Source organism: Alternaria conjuncta, assembly GCF_024043145.1.
Source record: "Alternaria conjuncta strain BMP 0040 chromosome Unknown scaffold_4, whole genome shotgun sequence".
In the NCBI taxonomy this organism is placed as follows: Eukaryota; Fungi; Ascomycota; class Dothideomycetes; order Pleosporales; family Pleosporaceae; genus Alternaria; species Alternaria conjuncta.
The window spans coordinates 782000-805158 of NW_026250093.1; the positions used below are offsets into that span (position 1 = coordinate 782000).

General features: G+C 53.9%; 8 protein-coding genes across 8 annotated transcripts; 5 read left to right on the forward strand and 3 right to left on the reverse strand.

The window, feature by feature from the left end:
* Window positions 1–250: 250 nt before the first annotated feature.
* J4E85_003089 (uncharacterized protein) lies at window positions 251–1369 on the reverse strand (the record flags this gene model as incomplete). Its single annotated transcript, XM_051467362.1, has 1 exon — window positions 251–1369. One exon carries the CDS (start codon window positions 1367–1369, stop codon window positions 251–253), a length of 1119 nt encoding a protein of 372 aa, XP_051328521.1.
* Window positions 1370–3434: 2065 nt separating this feature from the next.
* Window positions 3435–5828, forward strand: J4E85_003090 (uncharacterized protein; the record flags this gene model as incomplete). Its single annotated transcript, XM_051467363.1, has 1 exon — window positions 3435–5828. One exon carries the CDS (start codon window positions 3435–3437, stop codon window positions 5826–5828), a length of 2394 nt encoding a protein of 797 aa, XP_051328522.1.
* A 586-nt stretch (window positions 5829–6414) lies between these two features.
* J4E85_003091 (uncharacterized protein) lies at window positions 6415–8770 on the forward strand (the record flags this gene model as incomplete). The annotated part of the gene is made up of 5 exons (XM_051467364.1): window positions 6415–6886; window positions 6943–7674; window positions 7723–7862; window positions 7912–8505; window positions 8561–8770. The coding sequence occupies 5 exons, from the start codon at window positions 6415–6417 to the stop codon at window positions 8768–8770; spliced, it is 2148 nt and encodes a 715-aa protein (XP_051328523.1).
* A 2073-nt stretch (window positions 8771–10843) lies between these two features.
* J4E85_003092 (uncharacterized protein) lies at window positions 10844–12760 on the reverse strand (the record flags this gene model as incomplete). Its single annotated transcript, XM_051467365.1, has 2 exons — window positions 10844–12539; window positions 12585–12760. The coding sequence occupies 2 exons, from the start codon at window positions 12758–12760 to the stop codon at window positions 10844–10846; spliced, it is 1872 nt and encodes a 623-aa protein (XP_051328524.1).
* Window positions 12761–13283: 523 nt separating this feature from the next.
* J4E85_003093 (uncharacterized protein) lies at window positions 13284–14807 on the forward strand (the record flags this gene model as incomplete). Its single annotated transcript, XM_051467366.1, has 1 exon — window positions 13284–14807. One exon carries the CDS (start codon window positions 13284–13286, stop codon window positions 14805–14807), a length of 1524 nt encoding a protein of 507 aa, XP_051328525.1.
* Window positions 14808–15274: 467 nt separating this feature from the next.
* Window positions 15275–17020, reverse strand: ALG11 (asparagine-linked glycosylation protein; the record flags this gene model as incomplete). The annotated part of the gene is made up of 3 exons (XM_051467367.1): window positions 15275–15471; window positions 15528–16654; window positions 16710–17020. 3 exons carry the CDS (start codon window positions 17018–17020, stop codon window positions 15275–15277), a joined length of 1635 nt encoding a protein of 544 aa, XP_051328526.1.
* A 226-nt stretch (window positions 17021–17246) lies between these two features.
* On the forward strand, window positions 17247–18257 carry J4E85_003095 (uncharacterized protein; the record flags this gene model as incomplete). The annotated part of the gene is made up of 1 exon (XM_051467368.1): window positions 17247–18257. One exon carries the CDS (start codon window positions 17247–17249, stop codon window positions 18255–18257), a length of 1011 nt encoding a protein of 336 aa, XP_051328527.1.
* Window positions 18258–20301: 2044 nt separating this feature from the next.
* Window positions 20302–21159, forward strand: J4E85_003096 (uncharacterized protein; the record flags this gene model as incomplete). The annotated part of the gene is made up of 1 exon (XM_051467369.1): window positions 20302–21159. One exon carries the CDS (start codon window positions 20302–20304, stop codon window positions 21157–21159), a length of 858 nt encoding a protein of 285 aa, XP_051328528.1.
* Window positions 21160–23159: the final 2000 nt, after the last annotated feature.

Here is a 23159-nt window from a genome sequence, read left to right on the forward strand (position 1 = left end):
ACATTAGTCTAGTTTGTTTGATTTCACGCGTGTCCCACTCATCCTGGTTGTTAGCAGAAGTGTCGCAACAAATCAATGTCACCCCCACCCGCGAATCGACTGTCAGGTTTAGTTTCTCATCGAAAGCACCCTATTAATTCCAAGGTTACATGTACATGTATGACTCCTCTTTGTCTAGCTCAGCCTGCTTACTTCATCTCATCTGGATCCAATCCTCCTTGAAATCCTGCTAATCATGCCTAGCTGCAGTCTAGTGGAGTGCTCTGAACAGTCCAACTGGTCTCTTTTTCAGAAACTCTACATCGCGCCTTTGACGCAGACTTTCTTCTGATCGTAATTCGATCCGGTCATCGATATTTTCTCTCTTGCGCCTCGCTTCGAGTCTTTTGTCCTGGTCTTCGAAAGATTCTTCAACCTTTCTCAGCATAGCATCATGCTCTCTCTCAGCGGCTTGTAATACCTCCATCCTCGCTGCTTTCTCCGCTGCTTCCTTCTCCTTAGCTTTTGGAACATAATAAGTTGGAACTAAAATGCCCGTTTTGTTAATTGTTGATTGACCGTACGCGTTGAAACTCATTCTACGATTCGGGGGTTGGACCGAGGGGGTCGTCAATTTTTCGTACAGTGCCTTCCCTTTGAGTATCTCTGGCTCTGCTTCTAGCTGCGGCGGGCTCTTATGCGCTGTCTTATCGGCTTTCGACTTCCCGCGAAGGCTTGGTCTGCGAGCTGGTACATCAGCCACTAGTGGTATAGGAATCTCACTTCGCTGCGCTCTAGTCGTGATTCTCGGCCCTCCACGTGGTTCTGGATCGCACATGTCTATCATTTTCGCAGCCGCTGGCATATTCTTCCTGAAATAGGTTTCTGGCATGCCCCTAGCTCGAACAGTGTTCGCGTGGTCATTCCTCTTCTTCTCCGCTATAGATCGAGCGCTGTTGATGGCTTTGAGGTTCTTTTGTGCCTTTGCCTCTTTATGTTCAATACGCTCAGCTTTTATCTGCTCGTCCCAGCCGTTCCCCCAATAAGAGTTTTGTCTCTGCACCACAGTACCCTTTCTTATAACTGCAGGGGGTAGGCCCTTTCCGTCATCTGGGGGCTCAACCCACTTCTTCTTGAATTTGGGCTCTGGCTCTCCGGCACGCAGAGCTTCCAAGGCTTTGACCTGTTGGCGATAGTTCTTCATCTCGATCTTGCTCTTTGGTGCCAACACTGGGTCATACAGGCCCTTTCCCTCGTTTGGGGGCGGAACCCGCTTCGTCTTGAAATCGGGTTCTGGTTTTCCGGCCCGCAGTGCTTCCAAGGATTGGAGCTGTTTGCGGTATGTGTTCGTATCGATCTTGCTCTTTGGTGCTGATACTAAGTCTTTCATCGTGTTCTAAAGAGCTTGAAGATATCACTTCCGGCGTGGGCGGATGCTATTTCAAGATGTGGGGTTATCGACGGGATATCAGGCGTAATATAGCTAGGTGACGTTGGGATCGTCTCTTTGTAGTTGTGTGCGACTGCAGTCAACGTGGTTAGTTGGTATGCCGATGTTCGCTCCAGGCGAGTACTGATTGAAGTGATGAGTAAGTTGAAAGGTATATGTATTTGTCGATATTATACTGCGTGTTCTGAAGAAGCAACACAAGGATGACTGTGTCGAGGGATACTTATACCTAGCACATCAACTAGCTTCACATACTACTATGTGACAACTCATCTGTTGTATTGAATGTGGCTTCACATACATGTCTGGTAATGGAGTGTGCACGACAAACAGTTCCAACCTTTACGTACAGACTCACGTACCCAGGTTTCCACAAGACATCTCATAAATCAATGCTACAAACCCGCTTGATATCCTCAAAGACGATCCCACACTTACATATGAACATTTATGATCCTTAAAAAAGCTACGCTGCGCCGATGTACAGAGAGCAAAGCGCAAGATACTGTAGGGGAAGTGTAAAATAGAAGAGCGCGCGTGTTGGAAGGGCAGTTTGGACGGACATGTCACGCAGACATGCAAATCAGTTGCATGCGGTGTTCGGGAGTCTACGCTCGACTTGAGATTCGAGTATCTTTTTGTCGAACTCCAGCGGATAAACGTAGAGATGACGGTTTTGGTGATACCTGTTCGCTGTGTACATAGTCCCAAGTTATCGCAAGCGGTGAGAGCTGACAACAGAGTTCGGCTGACAGCACGTTCCACAGGTTCGCCATATTGCGCGACACTGACTGCAGGCGTCAGAATCGGAAGTCGGCAGCGTGTAGTGTCCCTTGGCGCACAGCTGCAGAGGTGTTCACGGAAGGATCAAGCGCGTCAGAGCAGGCTGAACTGTGTTGGTGGTTCTAGACGCGCATGGCCAGAACGTGGGCGTGTTCAAGCTTTCCCGGATGTTCGCCCGCACGAAGCAGCTTGTCCCGATTGCCTCTTGAGGTTGGTGTTCTCCAAGGTTGAATAGATCGAGACAGCTCGATTTGTGTGTCGAATGAACTGAATGCGCCCTCTTCAATTAAGCGAAGCGCATGCACGTGGTAGACTCGACGTGTTTTTCGGACGATGCCCGGCTACAACGGCTGGTATACAGACCACAGGGTCGCGATGATGTGTTCGCTGGTGCATTACGAGGACGCAGAATCCGGTTTTGGGATGTAGTCGACGTTGAACTAAGAATATCGATGTTGTTGTGCGGACTGGGCTTCAGTCATGGTGCAGCTGTCACCGAGATCACGCCATCTGTGAGCCTCAGGCCTGGGCTGGGATAGACGCAGTAGCAGTAGTGAATCTTAGCCCCGAGCTGTCGTTTGAAGCGTGAGCAGGGAACGGGCAAACCATATTCCCGCTCAGCATCGCATGAACGTATTGATCTGGCGGTGCAGTAGCGGCAGGGTGGTTAGATTTTGCTGTCAGTGCTGGGGAAGGCATCCAGCTTCCCCAGTCGCGAAAAGAGGGTCCCCCATGTCTCCCCGATATGATCCGAGGCTGCCACCCTGCGCCGACGAGATTGGTTCATGCGCGGACGAGACTCACCCTGAGGAGGCTGCACAGTGTTCGCGATTAATACGGGCGAGAAAGCCCAGAGCGCGCGTGAAGCAGTTTGGAGTTGCACACGCGGCCTACTCTGCTGGCTTTAGTCTGCGACGTTTCGGGCTGCGGAGTGACTGGGGGCTCCGCGGCTGGTGGTAGTTTCTGACTTTCTGTTTGGAAGGGCCGAAAGACGCGCCAATCAGCGGCGGGCAGTGGCAGTCTGGAACGGCAGGTGCCACCGGGACCGCCTGCATTCCCTCAAGCTTCGCCCAGACACCTCCCACTTGGCCTTGACGCTTAACCCACGACGGCGACCCTCGACCTCAACACCACACACAGGCCATGTCGCTCGTCTGAATCTCCATGGGCTTCTTCTACCGGACACGAACTGCTGCTGGACCAGTATAACCGCCGACCGACCATGTGGGAGGCCGAGTCCTGGCGGCATGGAGCGCCTCTCCTGGACCGTCGCGCGCCCGATGCCACCCGACCCTACGTGAGTATCACGACCGCGACGCCCTCCACGCACGCGACTGACGACCGCTACCAGCACTGTCCCTCGTACAAGCTGCCTGCCCACGGTACCATCGAAATTTCGCCCGGCAACACCATCACGCTCGACCAGAATGCCGTCTTCCGCCCGCTCTGCACCAACACGGCCACCCAGCAGGGCAACATCGACGACGGCACGGGGGGCATCACCAGCGTCGCCGACATGCGCGACCCCTTCCACGCCTCCATCACGCCCCAGGCCTACGCGACAGGCGCCGCGACCGTCATCGCCTGGATGCTCGTCATCATGCTCATCATCACACCACGCACCTTCTTCGTCGGCAACGCTTCGGGACGCTCAGGGCTCATGGGACGACGCGGCATGATCAGCGGCGCAACAGGGAGCGGATCCATCATCGGAGTCGGAAGCCGTCCCTGGCTGCAGAAGGCCGCGGCCCTGACCGTCGCCATTTCCCTGACGCTCGCCACCGCCGACACGTTCAAGATCGCCGAACGCCAGTACGAGGAGGGCTTCATCGACGCCATGGAGCTGCGCGACCAGGTCGTGGCTGGCATGGAAATCAAGGTTTCGCGCGTTGTTTCCGACATCTTCCTCTGGCTCGCACAAGTACAGACTCTGATACGCCTTTTCCCACGCCACAAAGAGAAGGTCATTATCAAATGGGTCGGATTCGCTCTCATCCTGCTCGACATTGCATTCAGCTGTCTGAACAGCTTCGGTCCCTATGAGAACCAACGCCGCCCCGCACACTTCGACACCGCGATCCCCGCCCTCAGCTACCTGTTCCAACTATCACTCAGCATGCTCTACGCCGCCTGGGTTATGTACTACGCCATCACTAAGAGACGATACGCCTTCTACCACTCCATGATGTGGAACATGAGCGTCGTTGCCCTGCTATCTATCATCGCCATTCTCACGCCCGTCGTATTTTTCATTACCGATATCGCCAACTACACCATTGCCGGATGGGGAGACTACTTCCGCTGGGTAGGGGCTGCCGCTGCCAGTGTCATCGTTTGGGAGTGGGTGGAGCGCATTGAAGCGCTGGAAAGAGAAGAGAGAAAAGACGGAATTTTGGGGAGAGAAATATACGATGGAGACGATATGCTCGACAACACCCCGTCCGACTCCAAATGGCCTTCGAAACGCAAGGGCCAGCTATCAGAAAAAGATCAGAAGAAGAGTGGAGGAAGCTCAGGCGGCTTCGGCGTCGGCGCGTTCACATCAGCACATGCCGGCCGCTTCAACGACCTTGCTCAGAGGTTTGGACGCAAGATGACCGAATCGCCACGAGCAGAAGCACGAAAGAAGCGCACCATACACATTCCTGCACCACCCCCGGTTGTGCGAAGGTCCGCATCTGCTGCACGTGGAGACCGCAACTCGCGGGCCTATGTACGAGTGCAGACCCCGCCTCCGGTACCAGTCATCGCATCACCGGTCAGCAGGACAGACACCACCAGTGCTGACTCGACTGTATACACAGTCCGCTATCATCCCATCAGCGATACACCTGTGAATCCCCGGCACGCACCGGCAGACGATCGACCAGGAAATCGTGAACCACAACCACAAACACAAGATTCATCACAGGAACCTCAGGCTCAACCAGCTGATCCTGAGGATCCTGAAAAGGGAGGAGAACTGGAACCTGTCACCAGCCGGAGTAGATTCCAATGGCAAGCTTTAGGAAACCCATTCCGACGAAAAGGACGGACCCCGCCAAAGGAACTCCAGAGGGGGCAGGTCATCGAACCACTCGCAGTAGACGACGTCGCAGCCAACATACCCCCTCGCAACTACAACGGGCTAGCTCTAGCCGATCGCCTGGGTACCTTTGCCGCACAGCAAGGCGAAAAGCTCAGGTCGAAGAAGAAGCCTGGGTCACAGCACGAAACGACTCTACCAGTCACAATCATCCCTGCCCAACCTCGGGGCCAAACCTGGTCTCCGGACATTATCCGCCAACAGCAACAAGCGCAACAGGACGAGTCCTCTGCCAGTGCGGGTACGCAGCAAGCGAGTGCGCCAACTCCGAGCGAACAAGATCAATCTCATGGCGGGACCAATTCAAGCGAGGTCGTCAACCTGTCGGCCTCGCCAAACTCCACACGCACTCCCCGTATCCGGTTCTCGCCGGCAGCCCCGCTTGGTCGCCAACACAACACTGGTGGTCTTGGGACAGAGATGCGACAACCGCCATCTGCACCGAGTTCACCGTTGCCACAAGACGAGTCGACTTCAACCATCGACTTTAGCAGGCCCGAAAATCACACTCGGACAGATCACAACAGGTAGCTTGTCAGCGCACCATCTTCTCTCGCATGTTTCTGTTTATATTTCGAACGTTGATAGCACGTATATACCCCCACATTGAACGGCGCATTGGTGGCATGGATCGAGGACAGTGGAAACTCCACATAGCATTGGCATGGAATGGCGCAATTGGAACTTAAAAAATCTTTGGTGTTTGTATGAGGGATGGATACCCGCCGGCCATAAGGTCAGGCTCTTTGATTTAGGTGGAATGGCGCAAGCCTGCGACGACAGGGGGAGCAGTGGATACTGCCATCTATTAAGCGCTATAGCATGCACAGCAAAATGTCAATATATAAGTAAATCATACGTTTGCACTTGTAAGTAACCCCTACATTCACAGTTGTCAAAAGTCAAGCAGGTGTGCCAAGGCATTGATAAGGCTGTGACGATCTGGTAGGGCATGGGACGGGCGTTAGTGGAGCCCGGTTCCTTGCACCGCCGCATCATAGCTCCATGTTATCATCGCGTGTAGCACCTCCAGTCTAAGCTGTGGCCCTGCATTCTGTCCATCGACGACGTGCAGCTTAGAAATAATTAGTCGGCTGCGCATCTTCTCCCGGCGACAATGTCTTTATTCGGTGACGATGACCCGCCGCAGCGCGCGAAGCAGTCGTCGTCGCTCTTCGATGACGATCCCAAGCCCGCGGGCAAGACGGGCAACAGCTTGTTCGCAGACGACCTCGACGCCAACGACTCGCCCTGGGGCTTCCCCACGCCCAAGAAAGCCGGACGCGAAGCTCTTGTCAAGTCGCTGCTGCCTGCCTCGGACGTGCCCGACTCGTACATTGACGCTTTCGACGCACTGCTAGACGCTGGCGACCGCGAAGGCAATGGGGTCAGCGTGGAGGGTGTCAAGAAGCTACTGGCCGAGAGCGACATCCCCGGTCACGCGCAGTCCAAGATCCTCGAGATTGTGCTACCGTCTGGTGGCAGCGCCGAGCTGGGCAGGAACGAGTTCAATGTTGTCTTCGCCCTGATTGGGTTGGCGCAAGAGCATGAGGACATCACCCTAGACAGCGTCGACGAGAGGAAAAGGAGTGAGTGTTAGCATTGTCGCGCATGCCGCGAAAGAATGACATTGACGCCCCGCCAGATCTTCCCGTCCCGACCGTGACGCTGCCGCAGTCCACCAAGGCCCGCGAACCATCACCTCCTCCCCAACAAGCCCAGCCCCCGACTCCTCCCGCGCCGCAACGCCAGCCGTCTGCGCAGCAACCGTCTCCTGCAAGCAAGTCGAGCGCGCCTATGCGCAAGCAATCCTTCGGCGACCCAGAGGCGGATCCTTGGGGCAGCCCCGACCTGCACAGAGGCCACAGCCACGCGAGCTATACAAGCTCCCAACCGCACACTAACGGCTCGAGCTTACCCCCAACCGCACGAACGACGAGTCAATTTACAACACAATCGACCGCCGCTTCCTCCAACATCCCGCAGCCCGTCCAGCCAAGTTCTTTGAGCAGTGAAGGTGGCTGGGGCGGATACAATGGCGGAGCGAGCCAGCCATTCGCTGCCCCTGGCTTGGGTGAGGAAGGCTTTGGCGCACCCGCAGGAGGAGAGGGTGGCTCCAATGCGACACCAGAGTTGGGCAGATCCATTGGGCGACTGAATCCAGGCGGCAGTGGGAACGAAGAGGTCATTACCATTACTGCGCTCTCAGAGAAAGAGGGCATGTTCATGTTCCAGCACCGCAACTACGAAGTTGCCAGCTCGAAACGCACCACGAAGGTCGTGCGCCGATACAGTGATTTCGTCTGGCTGCTGGACTGTCTGCACAAGCGGTATCCCTTCAGACAATTACCATTGTTGCCCCCAAAGAGGGTCGGTAGTAAGTACTCATCCTGCTGTGGCCTTGATACGTATTGAGATTTCTTAGTCAACGGCAACCCAATAGCTGCGGATGCCACTTTCCTCGAGAAGCGAAGAAAGGGCCTTGCGCGCTTCACCAACGCGCTCGTACGGCATCCAGTACTGAACCAGGAGCAGCTGGTAGTCATGTTCCTGACAGTACCTACGGTAGGTTTAATCTGTTTGGAGACTGGCTAGCATGTACTAATCGGAACAGGAACTCGCGGTATGGCGCAAACAAGCCAACCTATCCGTTCAGGAAGAATTTACCGGCAAACCCCTACCACCGGATCTCGAAGACTCCCTCCCGAAGACCCTCCCTGAGCTCTTTGATACCGTCCGATCCGGCGTCCGACGCAGCGCAGAAACCTACATCACCCTCTGCAGCATGATGGAGCGCCTCTCCCGCCGAAACGAAGGAATGGCAGCGGAATACGCACGTTTCTCCTCTGCTCTCAGCGGACTCACAGAGTCAAGTCAAGAAACATACGCCGTCGACACAAACGACGTGCCATTGTTGAACGAGGGCATGAACGCTACAGCGCGACACCTCGACTCCAGCAGACAATTGCTAGAAGACGAAGCAAGAGGATGGGAAGAAGGTGTTCTCGAAGACCTGAAGAGACAGAGAGACACTCTAGTCAGCGTACGCGACATGTTCGACCGCCGAGACAAGTACGCCCGCGACAACATCCCCCAATTGGAAAAGCGCATCGCAAACAACGAAACCAAACTCCACAACATCCGCCAGAAACCCGCCGAGCAGATCAAGCCCGGTGAGGCGGAGAAGGTGGAGGATGCCATTTTCAAGGTTAGTTTCCAATCCCCTTGATACAGTGAGATGGTCTTCTAACGTGTGATACTAGGACAAGGAATCCATCGTCCAACAACACGCCCGCGGCGTCTTCATCCAGGAATGCATCCGCGACGAACTGCTCTTCTTCCAAAAGTCGCAATACCACGTTAGTAGACTGCACCAGGAGTGGGCACAAGAGCGTGTCAAGTATGCGGAGCTGCAGGCGGATAACTGGCGGGCGTTGAGTGAAGAGGTGGAGAGTATGCCCCAGGCGGAGTAAGCAACACGTGTGTTTGTGGAATTAAGAGAAGGGATGATAATGTCTCCTTGCCCGTTCGTTCATGGCATTCAAGGGCGATGAATGAAATGGCATGGCGGTGATGGATGGGTGGATGACGGATGCTCGTGCTCTCGTCTTTTCGAACAGTTGGTTGTCGGGTTCGTCATGAGCCAAGGTTGTAATTTGTACATGTCTCTTACGTCTTGTTTTGTTGCTTTCGTTTGCGCGCATTTGATATCAAGAGGTTGACGTATATACCTGTGTATGAATGAGACTGGATGCTTCTGTCTTGTCCTCAATGTATATCTGCTATCTGCCTGTGCTGGCGATAATGTGTCATCTCCTGCTTGACGGGTTTTGTGAGATGACGAGGAAGATGAGCGCTTGCTCTGTCCATGTCTGTGGTATAGTAGGACTAAGATCAAAACTGGGCTGTCGATGATGAGATGTTGTGTCGGGGTGACGTGTCCCAGGTCGCAGTTGTCGATGATAGCCTGCATCATGTGTTCTGAGCTCAAGGGCCCCTCTGTTACATCAGTGCACCAATAATCCATGTCTTCACGCCACACGTGAGAGCCGTATTGTGAATTCAGGATTGATTTCTCATTGCATGCAAGGCCGGGTATCCCCATTGCCCGTAAACACAGTATGAGGAAATACGCCATGCAGAACCATCCCCACCCGACTACAAAGCCCACTCTCTCAGCTTGCTTTTCCTTTTATCTCAGACCCATATCCGTCCTCTTGCTTGATCGTATGGGGCGGTCGGGTCGAGGTAACATTGTTGTATCGTATCGTCAGGTAATCATCGTCACATGCGCCTTCTACTCCAGCCCTCGAAGCGTACGGTAGAGAGAAAATCTATCGGTGCTGTTGCGATGTGAGTATGCGTGCTTTTGTGCAAGTGTGGATAACAAGGACGGACGTACCTTGACGAAGCCAATGTCGGAGCTCTTCTCGCGGAAGCACTGACGGCAGATGTTGAGGCCGTACTTGCGGATCAGACCAGCGGGGTGGGTGCAGACGCGGCTGTGAGTACTGTGTTAGCCATCGCGTACTGGTATCCTAGCCCGTTGCATCAGGTGCATCCAATCCCTCCCCTCGCGCAGACCAACACGGTGCGCTCGCCCTGGCCCCAACCGCATATATAATCGGCGCCTCTTCCCCTCCCTCCATCTAGTGTATCGACATTTTGGATTCAAACGTACCACTCGCGGGAGCCCTTGCCGTAAGTCCTAGGGCGCGAATACCAGACCGACTCGTGAGACATGATGTGTGGTTGGAGGGTTTTGGACGGGGGATTGTCGCTTGCTATTTTCCTAGTCAGCTAAATTTGTGCTTTTGTGGCGGCTCCTTGACGGCTGCACAGAAAGGGCTACTGACAGTATTGACTTGTTGTCGGCGGAGTTGAAACGGGCGTGCGTAGGCTTGTCGGGGTCACGATGCTCGACCGTCGAAATCGAATATTGTGTGGGGTGGTCTGTGCTGCCCGCTAACGCTGGCGCCGCCGCGGGGGGCAGCGCCCTCTCAGAACTGATCGCGACGTTTCGCTGTGCCAAGAGATCGCCACAATCCACGGTTTTGCTCCCAAAGATACCGCATGCGGTAGTTTCACTAGTAAAAAGTGGGGTTTGCGAGCTGATCAGATCTGTGACCGCTAGATGCTGTATCGCCGGAGAGCGGCTGCTTGCTTCTGCACGTGCGCTCTTGTGCTCTCTGGGACAGAGCTTGGAGTCAAGAGCGTACGATAGGGACTGAAACACATTTACTTGTGTAATGTACTAAAAACCCCCAGGATAAGTTCGGCAATAATATACACATGAAGAACCTAGAAGATACAATGACATTTACACAGCGGTGTCTCCTTGCACATACCACGTCACCATCGAAGTGCAATCCACTGCTACCGCAACATTCGTACACAATCATATCATACAGGTTAACATTTCGACCTCTAAGCGCCGATCAAATGTCTACTCCCGACGGTGACCCAAGTTGACCACCAGCGTGCCACTCCTGCTCCTATTCACTGGTCAGTTTCGGTACCCCCTTCGCTCTTGTTGGCTGACCAACTTACTCTACTTTGTGATATCTTATCTTTCCGCCATTATCCAAAGTGGTCGGGCTGTATTCATCGGCCTTGAGGGGTGCCCTATATATAGGAGGAGAAGGCTCCACCCGTTTTTCCTCATCCAGTGACGACGACACTGTTTTGTGATATCTGATCTTCGCCCCGCTTTCAAGGCTCTTCGTCTTGTATTTGCTGGGGAGGGGTGCGCCTTCCTCTAACAAAGTTATTGCTGGGTTGTGGATACGGGGTGATATTGATTCCTGATCTGTAGCCGGCGTGCGCCCTTTTGTGAGACGCTGCTCTTCGGCTGTGAGAAGCTCCATCTCTCGGTCAAGAGCCTCGATCTCTTCTTGCATGGCCCTCCGCTTTTCGCGATTTGCTTGCTGCCTTTTCCACTCGTCGCTTTCTTCGCGTTTACCGACATTGAAATCAAGAGGCTGATCAAAGGGGTCGATGGGTCCGCCGAGCAGCCGGTTGGCTCTGTGCTTCTCCTCCTCTAGCATCGCTGCGAATTTCTTCCTGGTCTCCTCAAAATGTGGTCTATTCCAGTAGTCCTTTCCATAATTTGCCCGCAAATCGCGATGAAGATCACCCACAAGGTACAGACTACCTGTCAGGACGATCGGTCCTTCGGGTTCTCGAAGGTATTTTGCTGTACAAAGCGCTCGGAGCGGTCCACCTTCTTCCACAGCTAGCCCTGTGATAGTGGGCTCGATCGATTTTGCTATGGCGAGGAGTCGTTTTGGATGCATTGGTTTCACCCAAGGCATACCATCTACCGGACCGAAGGACGTAGTGACGACATTGTCTTCTCGGTGTAGTATGTTTCTCAGGAATTTATGTGCATCTTTCCCATCGGTCATTGCAAGTACCCATGTGATAGGCCATCCCCTGCGTGGCCTTTGAACACCAGGAACCTTCTTCCTTACCCGCAGATTCCGTCCGACGTGGCCACTCAGCAGTGTGGCAGCGTCAGCGTTATGAGCTCCATCTACCAGGATGAACTCTCCTTTTTGACTGACTCCAGTCGTGCCATCCGTGCTTGGCACACCAAAGATAGGCGGTACTCGAACCGGCTCTAGTCGTCCTGGGTATGGAATGTTCCTTGCGCCGTGCAAGGTTTGTTGCATCACAAACGGTTTCATCTCTTTGCCGAGGCTCTCCATTGCTGCCATCGTAGCCCTTGCTGCGAGGACAATATTTTCTCGTTGATCGGTCGGTTTTGGTGGCCGGTCTTCGTTCGCAAACAGCATCTTCGAAAAGCCCGGGGGGTCATATTCCAAACAAGGTCCTGACCCAATGCTGCGAGCATGTTCCTCAATGACCTCTTTGACGTTTCCCTCATTTTTAGGATTGACAAGGTAGGGCACATCCGGCCTGAGGATGCCAGCTTTGTGGAGTGCGATCTCTTCTAGGGTATCACCTAAAAAGCCTTCGTGGTCTCGCGCTATCTTTGCAATGACTGAAACCGCTTGGTTGTTCAATATATTGGTAGCGTCGAGCTTTCCGCCCATGCCCACTTCAACGATGCCAATGTCAATTTTGGCTTCGTTGAAGATGTGGAAAGCAGTGGCGGTCAGTATTTCGAAATTTGAAGCACTGATGCCATCTCTTATACTCAGGTCCAGATAGTGCTTCTCGATCTTGCGAAAGAGGGCCTCTTCCACGGGCTTATGGTTGATGCTTATACAGTCCCATCTGGAAAAGTTAGATGAGAACTAGCTCACGTGACAGCGTGCGTACCTGTCTATGAGATGTGGAGATGTGAATTTGCCAATTGTGAGTCGCTTGGAAAGGAGCCTCGAGGCATAGTGGCAAATGGATCCTTTGCCGTTTGTGCCAGCGACATGTATCGATTTCCACGGAAAGTGGACATTCTTCAGAAGCAGACTGATCCGTTCCAAGCCAGGCTGGATCATGACCACGAGACGAGTAGTTTACAGTAGCATAGGCAACTATGGGTCCAGGCAGACGCGAAATGTTCTGAAACGATGTACCTGCAGGTTAAGTTGACTCATTGGGGCGAGTGGATCAAAAGCTGCGGACAGGTGCGACCTTGCTGCATTGGGTAACTGAGGCTTGGCGATCGCGGTCGCGGTCGCGCCTGGCGAAGACGATGGGTCATTTGCTGTGGGAACATGGAACTGCGATACACAGTAAAGTGAAGCTGAGACAAGCTATTCAGAGGTGATAATCTAGACTAAAGACGTTTGCTATATGAATGTTGGGAGACAAGTGTCAGCGCTGTCATCCCACTTGAAGTTCTGCGCCTCCCCCGGACCCTTCAGCCTCACTGTCCTGGTTTAGGCGGCTGCGACGTGCGCCGCTCTGCCGCCCTAGTTCCTTCTCCGACCCATCCCATTAGCATCATCCGGCGCGTCACCATCAACACCGCACCTCACCCATCTTTTTTGGAACAAAGCAGATCACACATTTGGCGCCATGGGTATCCCGATCGGATGGAACATTAATCGCGAAGAAGACGCGAAGAAAGACGCACTGAGGGCTGACATTGCCGGCTCACGCTCACCCATCCGCCGCCGCGTCAGACCCAACAGATCACCGCGCCCTCACAGCGCCCTCGACACGGATTTCCTCATCTCGGGTCCGCATATTGAATGGATTCCTCGCTCGTCGCATCGCGCGCGTCTGGCACCGCCACCCGTCCCCGAAGTGTCGAGGACCGAATACCGCAGCAACGAGCCTTCGAGACACCCACCTACTCTACAACGCGACGAGAGCAGCGTGCGCCGGTCGCGCAGTCGCCTTGATGGCTACATGCGCGCGTATGAGACGCGCGCCACTCCCGACCATGACCGCCCCTTGCCCGCTTTCACCCCGGGATTTGCGCCAGCGGCAGCGTCGCGAACGCCCGAAACGGAAGCACAACGCGATGCGCAAGACCCATTTTCACGCCTGCGCGAATACAGATCATACCGTCGCACTACCAGACGATCAACGCGTTCTCAGAGCCCCCGTGCTGATCAATCGACGCGAGGCGATAGTGCGAATGCGCCCGAGGAGAGCCACGAGACAGGCGAGAACCACGCTGTAGCATTCCCTCCGCTGCGTAGAATGGGTCGCCGCACCATTGCCGATGGACCGTTACCTGCCAGCTCTCTGCGCGAGTCCTGGAGTCCAGCTGGTGCGCTGGATGGCTTAGGCGACCGGAATCGCAGCGTCAGTCCCTTTGAAGATCAGTTGCAATGGGACAGCTTCCTCACCACCGTCGTGGACGACCCCGTCGCACCAAGTGCGGGGTCATCATTCGCATCAGCCGCAGCAGCAGCCTCATTTACAAATTCGCATCCCAGCTCACGAGCAGGAAGTGCCAACTCGGCCGCATCGTCGCATACCCACCTTACAGTGCCATCACGACGTCCTTCCCCTCCACAAAACGAACAGTTCATGCGGGCATGCGATACCTCGGAGGATGACTCAGCCTCGGACACCGAAGAAGAAGAGATGGACGTACGCGGCAGCATACGCCGTCGTACCGGCACCGAGGCCCGCAGGAACCGCTTGAACATCTCAGACTCGACCGCCCCTCGCCGAAGAATGCGCCCATCGTACTTCTCCAGCGAACCTCCTGCGCGCGATACAGAACGCTACGGACTCCGCGTGATCGACCGATCTCGCGACGCTAGCGAGGTCGTTCACAGCTTCTACAACTCTGGCATCTGGCGGGACGCCGAGACGGAAGCGCCCCAGAGACCGCAAATCCCCCAGCTCGACGGACCACCAGAGGAACCCGTGAGCGCCAACGACTACGAGGGTATGCCTCCACTCATACCCGCGGAGTCGCCGCAACCGCCACCACTCGATCAGGAGCTCCGTGATGCGCGGTCGTTGTTGGAGCGTCTCGCGCGCAGGGAAGATGTCAGTGACGACTTTTGGGCATCAGTTGGCTTGACGCGGTCTTTTGCTGACCCCGTCGAGCGCTTCCAGGAACTTGAGCGATTCTGATCTGGCTTGGTTATTTGCATTCTTGGTTTGGCTTGGCTGGTCCGGCTACTTTGATTCTTCCTCTTCTGATGCTATCATGCTATTTGCGCTGTACTCATTCATCGATTGGCCTTCCGCCGCTTAATGCTCGTCTTACGAAAAGTTATGGTAGTAAGGACGACGACCTGTTTGGATCGGTTGGATCGAACTTGCGTCAACGATTCCAGGATAGGATATTCACATCCGGCTGAATATCTTTGTGTAGCTATAACCCCCTAAAGAAGGGACAGAATTAAAAAAAGTTCGGTCTGCACACATACGAATCACTCATCACTTCTACCCACGTGCTCCGTGATATACAGATTGCAAGAAGTTGAATTCATATCGGATGCTAGACTCCTAAGTGGTATGCAACCGCCCCCAACGCTCACGTGTGGTATCGAAAATTCCCAGTATAACGCCATGCTCCCAGTCTTGTGAATCGCTCCTCATTTTGCTGCGCGCTCGATTTGCAGGGCAACGAGCTTCTCCGTGTTCTTCAGCCACCTCTCGGCGAATACCTGATCGGTAAAGCGCTCTGCTGACCGGCGAGCCCGCTGTCGCATGTCCAGTGTGTCTTCGGGGGAAAGTGTGAGGGCCTTGCGGAAGCCGTCGGCGTACTGTTCTGCGGTTGTGGCATGAAAGCCTGGTTAACTGTTAGTAGTGTTCTGGATATGGTATTACGAGGTGCTTTAGACTTGCCGGTAGGTTTTCCATCGACCTCAATCACAATGTCCAGCTTGGGCCCACCGGAGTTGTTGACTACAGAGATCATGCCAGCGGCCTGGTATTCCACCACTCCAATTCCGAAATGCTCGTTCCACATGGCGTTCACTCCTACACTGGCTTTGCGCATCCACTCGAGCATCTGCGGCCACGGCGCATCGCAGATGAACTCGACGTTGTCCTTGATATGTAGCTCATGTGCTAGGAGCCTCAGCTCGTAGACGCGCTTCGCATCGTCGTGCGAGTTCCGTACTGAACCTATCAGAACGAGCTTCGGGGTATCGTTGGGGTACGCTGGGAGGTCGGGTTTGGAGTGCAGGAAGGATGCAAAGGCCTCGAGGATCAGTCGGTGGTTCTTTTCTGGTCGGAACTGCGCGATGTAGAGCAGGTAGGGGCCGCGGTCTTTCTCGCTAGACTCAGAGACTGGAACGGCTTCTATGACTTCTTCGACTGCGACGGGCGGGAAGACGACGTCGATGTCGGTTGCCTTGCTTCGTTTGATACGATATGGTTCCCAGAGAGACTTGATGTGGCTTTGCGTCCATGTAGAGTTGGTCATTACTACGTCAATGGTGCTGCCGACTTTGCTGTATAACTTCGCAAAGAGTTGCCAGTACTTCTTCTTTGCTATGCCTCGATATCCTGCGCCTGTTCCTGCATTTATGCCCTGGCCTCCAACCTGTAGCGAATCTAGCATGTCGGTGGAAATAGTCGGATAGTGTACGTATGCGCCGGTCGGCACGGTCGGGAAGAGGAAGGACGAAAGGCCGAGGGCGAAGGCGTAACCCATGGTGTCGATGAATATGTCGGGCACGAGAAGACTGAAGGCATCATAGGCGAGGATGAGAGAGCCGACAGATTGGCCCAGTAGTGTGAATCGCGGCCATGTGCTTGCGAGTACCCAGTCGCGAGTTGTGAGATAGAGGAAGTGGACGGTCGGCGGGTATAGCTGGATGTTGAAACGGTCTTTGACACGCTTCAATATGGCGGCTTTGTCGACGTCGTGGTCGCCCGTGTAGACTATGCAAGTAGCTTTTGGCCAGCGCTTCTGGTTTGCTCGGATCGCAGCCCAAAGGACTCGTTCACCGCCGCCTCCTGCATTGCTATGAGAACAGCCTGTCAGCGACAACTCTTAGCCCAAGAGCATGCTATTCCTACCAGAAAGGGTGGAAGAAGCCCACTATGCCGTCCCATTCGCTATCTGCCGGTCCATCCTTCACTGCACTGCCAGGAGGTGTATTCCCGACCTGTTCCCAGTCATCGTCCTCTTTCTTCTTGTTCTTTTGCTGCGCCTCGAATGTCTTGGTCTCGCTTGCCACCCTAGCCAGTAGTAACTCTCGTCGTGTACGGGAGGATCGTCGGAGATGTTGTCCCACTATTTCCGCAGCGAAGCGCAGGGTCTTGGGAAGAAAGATGGTAGCCAAGAGTGCGGGTAGCAGTAGCGAGAGGAAGATGGGTAGGAGACCCATCGTGGAACAACGCCGGGCGGAGGCACAGTAGGGAGAGACAGACAGCGAAGACTCATTCAGCCATGGGCAAATGTTTGGGCAAAGCGACAGCTGTTCAGGTGGGATGACATCGGTTCGTTCCTGGCGCCGGCCCGAGAGCGTGGGACCCTGACGCGCTAGTGGGAGCCTCTTCCTCCCGGGAATCGGACATTTTGATATCCAGCTGCAACACCAAAATTACGGCAAGATGCTGTCGTCGCGCCTCCTGCGGCAGCCAGCATGCCAATTGCTTCCGAGAACCTCCACCACGTCTACATCTTCAATATGCCGCCCATCGGCTCGCGCCTTCCACGCTTCGACCCCGCGACAGGATCCCCTCGTCGATGCCATCCTGTACCTTCCCCACGAGCTGATGTCGCTCGTCCACACCGCCGTACCATGGTACGCCGCCATACCGATCACCGCCTTCATCACCCGCGGTCTTCTTGTCACGACATTCGGGACTCGGTCGCGCGCTCTTATGGCCCGATACATTGGTCTCCAACCGCTCCGAGAAGCACTTGCTTACAAGAAACGTGACGAGGTATTGAAGCGCGGCGGTTTCAGAACAATAAAACAGGGCGTCGTAACTGCGAGCAAAGAGATAAAGGAAGTCACGTCGGCGATTGACAAGAGATGGAAAGTCAGCTTGAGTGGCCAAATCATGTGGACGTTTGGGCAACTACCTATATTCATCGCCATGGCCGAGGTCATACGGCAGAAATGCGGCGCTCATGATGGTCTGGTAGGCATGGTGGTCGCAGCCGTCAAAGGCGAAGGCACAACGATGACGAACGAGCTTGGGGAAACCGTTGCGCGTGTAACACCTTCTGCATATTTTGAGCCTTCGCTGGCAACAGAGGGGATACTCTGGTTCCAGGATCTACTTGTTCCAGATCCTACAGGTGCCCTCCCATTCATTGCATCAGCCATCATGTTCGCCAACATCTACACCTCGAAGAATAGTGTCGAAAGCACTAAAAATCGGAGGTGGCCCGGTATACTTCGAAGGACTTTACTCTGGGTGGCTCTATTGATCGGCCCTATGTGTCAGCATCTACCTGCCGCACTGATGCTATACTGGTCATCGAGTACAGCCTCTGTCATGCTATGGAATCTCTGGCTGGACAGAAAGTACCCAGCGCCACGAGGATTCACAGCGTGTAAGAGGCCGCTTATCATGCCGCCACCGCCAGTTCCGAAAGGGCGGAAAGTGTGAGGCTTCGCCAGTGTTGTACACTGCTATGAGCCTTGGACTACCATCGGAACACTTCACTGCCAGAGGTGAATCTTGAGAGAGCATCTGCGTGAGAAGACAGGCGGCGCAGGAACGTCTGAAGTAGTAGCTTACAATGGGGCCACTCGCATCTTGTTGCCTCGACCATTTCAGTGTGTCTTGGAGGCTGTGGTCACTATCAGCAGGTCCGGGTATACGGTTTCTCACCACAGATGCTCACAATATCCTCTTTACGGAGTAGGCTGCCTGTAGGTCCCGGTCTTTGACCGACAGCTTACTGCCTCTGAGAAATGGAAGGTCAGCATGATAGTTGCAGAGATGGAAGAACACAGCTGTTCCTACCTAACTCGGAGACACGACAAAACACAAACCAACCGATCTATGAACGCCAGAACAAACATCCAGGCTGTATCCGAACAAGTCTCAACCCCCGGTTTCTACTCAACAACAAATTCGCCAGTCTCGATCTCGGCATCTACGTGAGTTCATTTGATGTGAGTACGATATTGAGCATATCGGCATACTTCGGCATGCTGGGGCATGATTGTACGCTAGATTGAGGGGTTGTGCGTATAGTAATCACCTAGAACTCTGCGACCACCCTAAGTGGGGGATGGCCTATGTACAGAAAAGTTTGTGGTTTTGCATGATTCGAATCAGACAATACGCAGGAAGGCGCCGTGTCGCATCTGGTTATCACGCCGTAACAAAATCCTGCAAATTGTTTGGGAGTACATTGTTTCAACCAAAAGCCAAGAAATCAAGCTTTGCGCAGTCATGAATTCCGCAGTGCAAATGATCAAGGGGGTGTTCAGCTAACTGCTCTTCAACATCTCGAAAATGCGCTAGCGGTTTAGTATGACCTGGCACAGGGGCCAAGGATCTAAGATATACCTGCTCACTCCAAGACCAGCTGAGGTCGTAAAACCCTCAAAGCATCCATCGTATGATGCGCCAGCTGATAAGTGATAGGAATGCAAGAGCGTTGGTGATGCACCTGTACCTGTTGGTCGTGACTTGGGGCCCAGGTGTTTCGAGATGACATGATGTTCACCGTAGAACATAATAACGGCATCACTGCTGCAGATGTTCAGAAGTGGTCCAGAGGACCAACATACGCCCCCTCCCGAGAGTCGACTGTTCTGGAATTCACTGCCAGTTTGATCTCGATCTGAATCGAGCCACGTGAACGTCCTCCAGGGTTACTAACCGGAACATACCGAGCCCGCTCGTTGCCAAGTCGCATGCCCATGGTAAGCGAAGTGGAAGCTGCTGGAAGGACAAAGCAGACGGCGATGACCATATGCTGAATAGATCCAGGTGCTGAGGGAAGTATTACCGGATGTCACCGCCTGGAATTGATTGGGTATAATGTATCAGCTCGCTGGCTGTGATTCGATGTGGGAGGGTTGTCCGGCTAGAATTTCTTCCCCGCGTCGAACTTCGCAGAGCACCTGCATCGACGTCACGGCACTCTGCAACATGGGAACGACAGCTGCGTCTCACACCGTGAGGAGGCGGGCATCGCGTACTACAACTGTACTGGATAGACCATTCTAGACTCGCATCCCTGGCGCAGATCGTATGATAAAACTGGGCGCTGCGAGATTACCAGCAGTTTGGCCATTCAAGTGGCGGTTATCATGGCTACAAGAAGGCTATGAAAAAGTCTTGTCACCGGGATCTGGTTGGAGCTGAGTTTTGGTGTGACAAGTGGTCCAGCGGGTTGCTTCTCCGCCGTCTTCGCTGCGCGCCCGAGCTCGGAATCTTCTAGGCGCAGCGCAATCAAGCCTACCGCAGTCTCTGGGAGCTGGCAAAAGCCGGTGTGTTTCCTGTTGATCGTTCGATATTCTGCTTCAACCCGATCACCGGCACCATCACTAGCCAGGATACCAAGGGAAGGCTGATGACAGAGTGACGACAGGACGAATAGCCCTTGAATATATACTGCCATAAGACTTCGCCGAACCTGAGTGACTAGTAATAAACGCCCTCCCACACAACTCCGCGGCAGCCAGACACCAAGATGGACTTCTCTAATCTGCCTGCCTTCCCGGTGGCCGCGAATAACCCAATGTACTCTCCCAACAGCGATGCCTTCCCATCACCGGACGAAATCGACGCTTACCTCACGGAGTCATATCCCGCACTTTCCGACTATGGTTTCAATACCTACGATAGCAGGAGCGGCCAGTGCTTCAACCGATCCATCACGCCAGGGGTCCGAGATGTTAATTGGAGTGCACCGGTACCCAACAGCTACGTCAGCACACCATCACTTGTCAGTGCAACGAGCGCAGGCGGTGAAGCTCCTCTGAACGCATGGCCGAATTACAGCTCAACGCCCTTGAGCTGCCCAGCCGATTTCCAACACACCTACACTGCAACCGACTTCCCCAACGGCTATCCGTCCAACCCCTCTCCCTTACCGACGCCGCCCACTGGCCACGGCAGCCCAATATCCCTATCGCCCACCGCACTCCACGGCATCTCTCCCGAGGACACCTCACTCAAGCCACCTGCTCCACGCAAACGAGGCCGACCTCGCATCCACCGCCCCGCCTCTGAGCCGACCGCGACTACTACCGCCAAAATCGCCCGGACACAATGCATGCCCCACACCGAAGTCGAGCGCAAGTACCGCGAAAAGCTCAATGCAGAGCTAGAGCGACTACGTCGGGCTGTGCCCATGTTACCGCAAAGTGATGCCACGGATACAGGCGCAGTGAAGCCTAGTAAGAGCATGGTGCTGGCAGTGGCCATCGACTACATTAAAGAGTTGGAGAGGCAACGAGATGCAGCCGTCGAAGAGGTAGAGCGACTAGGAGGCAAGATGAGGTTTGGAAGGGCGGGGGTTAGGAAAAGGGAGGATGGGGATGCTTGAGCGGTGGCGTGATACTTTTGTAGTAACGCCGAGTGGTCATAACGGCGTCATGACAGGCACTGGGGATCGCACGATGGGCGACCATGACTCTCAAAGGTCGACTTTGGCTTCTCACGTCTTTCTTCGAATTACGGCCTTCGCATATGAGCTCAGTCTCGTACTTTGGGTATACATAATGTTTGGAGTTCACGGTATTTTACAAGGTGGGGAGGGATGGTTGCAGAGCGTGGCTGGTACACGCTGCATGGTACACAACATCTTGGGCACGATGCAGCGGAATTGCGTACCGCCACTTAACATTCGGATACACGATTAGATACCCAGGTTATTATTAGTTTAGGGGGGTTGCGTCTTATTGCGCAGGGTTGCGGGTAGAAGGCAGTGATACACTGCAAGAAGACAGTTCAATGTAATATATAGTTCAATTGTTTATTCTCCAGCTGCAGCAATGTATGCTCATGGGTGCAAAGAGACGGATTCAGACGGCAGGCACTCAATCGTATGTTACTCTGATCATAAGCCGTAGAGTTTACGTAGTGTTGGACGATAGAGACTGTAGCATGCAGTGTACATCTTCTCCGTCGCAGCATCAATCGTAACTGTAAAGCAAAGAGAGACAACCCACGGTATCTGATCGAATCACAACCTCTGTCTACCAGACTTCGTCGAACCGTCGCCTGGTTGTCTACTTTCAGCCATCATCACACTTCGCACGACTCTGGAGTTGATCGCCCATGGTAGGATGTATCACGCACATTCTCTACAAGAGGTTACTTGCTTGCGCTGATACGAATATGCACTACGTCCGCCATTCTGCAGGGGGAATGTTGCAATACGTGATATCAGTAAGTTCGTGGGAAGGTATGTAGTGCATCTTTGTGACGACGACTACTGTATTCCACACTACATATGCCTTAAGAATTCTTCGTGTACTGCTAGATACAAGAGGGAATACCGTGCTCTGATCGTACTTACCGTGAGACGAGCATGTCTTCTGGTATTCACACGCCACGAAACACTAAACCTTCCAGTGCGATGAGTAAGTGTTTGAGGGGAAATACGTTAGCTACAACCTTGAGAGAGACTAACGATAACACATCTGACCGATCAGTCACCATGCACATAAGCAAAGATGACACATACATCTCCTCCGCCTCATCCCGCTTCACCCATTCCTCCCTGCACCAGTACGTGTACCAATCGGTCTCCTTCCCTGAAAGCCTCCAAGATCCCTTCCAACACGCATCAAGCACCTCACCCACCCCAAGACACGCATGCCCAGAATAATACCTCCGAAATCTCACATCATTTTATAGTGCATGTAGACAGCGGCTCACGCAGCCATCTCATGTCGTATCCGTATAGCACTCTCCGGTCTCAACAACAAGACCCAATACGGACGGCTCACCTCGTTGCAGGGAAGCCGTTTGTGGGAACGTAAAATACAGTGCAGCAAAGGGGGTTTTGTTGGGATAGCTATACAAGGCAATCAAACGAGGATACTCCGCGATAGATGAAGAGCTGAAGCTAGCTCCATACAGCTGGGGTGCACAGATCACAGTCCCACGCTTCCATGACCGACAGGAGGGAAATGGTAAAGCGGCGCATCACCCTCCACACCGTCGCAAAAGAACAAGCGTCGTGGAAAGAATACCATGAAAAGTGGAGTGAGATGTCTGTCAAATCGTGGAGAAATATGTTTGATGTACAAAAGCGGATGAGCGTGGAAAGGTAGGTAAGCGGATGGATCTACACACGGGTTCCGTTCGTTCCAGCCCCTCTCCCCCATCGATCCTCCCCCTCCCCGCGTACTTCCACTCCACCAATTCCACCAAACCATTTACGGAGACAGGACACTAGCGCGATATTGCGAAGCCACTTGCACCGACCTTGGGCGTTTTCACGCGGGCACCAGTCGTTCCATTCTCATACCACCCGACTGCCTGCATGCGTATCGATGGCGCTGGAGATAGCCGAGAGAGACGAGGCGGGGAATCTGG